Source organism: Tarenaya hassleriana, unplaced genomic scaffold (genome assembly GCF_000463585.1).
Source record: "Tarenaya hassleriana unplaced genomic scaffold, ASM46358v1 Cleome14, whole genome shotgun sequence".
Classification (NCBI taxonomy): domain Eukaryota; kingdom Viridiplantae; phylum Streptophyta; class Magnoliopsida; order Brassicales; family Cleomaceae; genus Tarenaya; species Tarenaya hassleriana.
Genome location: NW_010964598.1, coordinates 3,036,488 through 3,038,595, shown reverse-complemented (window position 1 = coordinate 3,038,595; position 2,108 = coordinate 3,036,488). Strand labels below are relative to the sequence as shown.

At 30.8% G+C, this 2,108-nt stretch overlaps 1 protein-coding gene across 1 annotated transcript; it reads left to right on the top strand.

The window, feature by feature from the left end:
* On the top strand, window positions 1-631 carry LOC109116474. Its single transcript, XM_019201952.1, has one exon. The coding sequence runs from the start codon at window positions 202-204 to the stop codon at window positions 448-450; it is 249 nt and encodes an 82-aa protein (XP_019057497.1). The 5' UTR covers window positions 1-201; the 3' UTR covers window positions 451-631.
* Window positions 632-2,108: the final 1,477 nt, after the last annotated feature.

The window sequence follows — 2,108 nt, the reverse complement described above, 5'->3', positions numbered from 1 at the left end:
CTCAAAGGACCGCTCGTACGTGTGAACAGATTCGAAGTCCCCGTCAATATTCCCCCAAATGGATCGACTTCTCCACGTATACGCGTATTGTATTGCATATATTTATACAGAATTCTCACATTTGCATCCAATATCCAAGACTTGTTATTCACTCGCCGATTAAAAAAAAAAAGTTTCAAGATTTCTGTTACAGAACCATTCATGGACGGAGGAAGAGCAACGTGGGCTGACCAGTGGGACAACAGCGGCTCCGGCCACGGCGGCGGCGCCGTCACCAAGAGCGGCGGAGCACCGTCTTCGAACACGGCCAAGTACAAGGAGAAGTTGGGACAAGGTTTTGAGAAGACAAAGGCCGTAGCTTCTTCTGGGTTCAGAAAAATCAAGCATGGCTCAAGCCTGGGCCTTCGTTGGGTTAAGGATAAGTACCGCAAGACCACACAAAAACATTAAAAATTTCATATACATATGTATATATATGTGCGTGTGTGTGTGAGCTCTTATGTTATAATTTTGTTTGTTGATTTATTTGAGGGTGTTTAGAACGATCGATTTTATGTAGATTGTATGAGTTTTTATGATAAAGATTTCGTTTCAAATTTATTAATAGATGAAAAACATGATATCAAGCTTACTTATGGACCAAGCAATTTCTTGCCAATGAAAATAACTTTTATTCTTCGTTGGGAAAAGGTAAAATTTTGTATGTGAAGAAAATGCGTTAAAAACGTGTATTTACAAACACAAAAAACAGAGGAAATCACACAGATCAAGCTTGAATAAACACGCAAGGGAAACAATGAAAATTGAAGTTAGGAGAGATTATCACCGTTAAAGGGTAATCTACAGTCCAAAATCATTTTTTTTATTAAAATTATAGTCAAACAATCTTGTAAAATAATATTTTCTTAATCAACAAGTCACTTCCATTTTACTAAACTCTATATATATATATATATATATATATATTTCATTTTTATATTAATTTTACTAAATTTGTTTTATCTCAATATACATCGATCAATTCATCTGGTAAACAAAATTTATATTTTATATCATCATTCTCTATTTAATAGATATGATTTTTTGTTAGTGAAAATAATTTTTAAACATTTCCTTTTTAAAAAGTCACTGCGAAGCACAATAAATATACGCATAACTAAAAAGGAAAAACAAATCTTCAAATTTTATTTGTTTATTTGAAATTATCAATTGTTTATTTCCTGTATATTTTAATTATTTTTCTATATGTTTTGATGGATGTGTATATACACACTTTATCTCTTTTGTCCTCATATTTTATTCTACTGTGTATGTATAATATTTTATTGGCACTGAAATTAATATTGTTTTGTTTATATTACATATTGTTTTCTCAATTAGTCTCATAAAAATGACTTGACTTTACCAAAATTTCCGATGCGTCTCATTTAAATTTTTATTCAAAGCCAAAAATATTCGTAATTTCTATGTGAACATTTACTGTTTTTTCCTTCTAAATATTTGAATATTGTTACGGTCGTGGTATAATAATTTTTTTTGTACTTTGTAAGAATAATTGACTTTTACGTTTGTTTTTCCTTTGTATAATCCTTCTTTCATCTAAATTTATCCTTTCCAAATTCTGTGCTACAAGTTACTCTTTTTACTTTATATTTTGTATTATTGATTTATATCTTATTGTTTTGGGAAAAAACCCTAAAAATTCCTGAACTTGTATTTTGGAGTAATATTAATTCCTAAACTTGTAGAGGTGCCTATTAATTCCCAAACTTGAAAAATTGAACACGTTAAATCCTAAACTTGTTAAACGGTTCCATATTCGTCCATAGCGTTATTTGTTCAAAAAAACGAGTTGACCGATCCGACGTGGCGTGCCACGTCACACGCCACGTCGGATCGGTCAACTCGTTTTTTTGACCAAATAACGCTATGGACAAATATGGAACCGTTTAACAAGTTCAGGATTTAACGTGTTCAATTTTTCAAGTTTGGAAATTAATAGGCACCTCTACAAGTTTAGGAATTAATATTACTCCAAAATAAAAATTCAAATTTTTTTAGGGTTTTTGTGAATAAAATATAAGTATCTTTTAATTTCTAAATTGTTT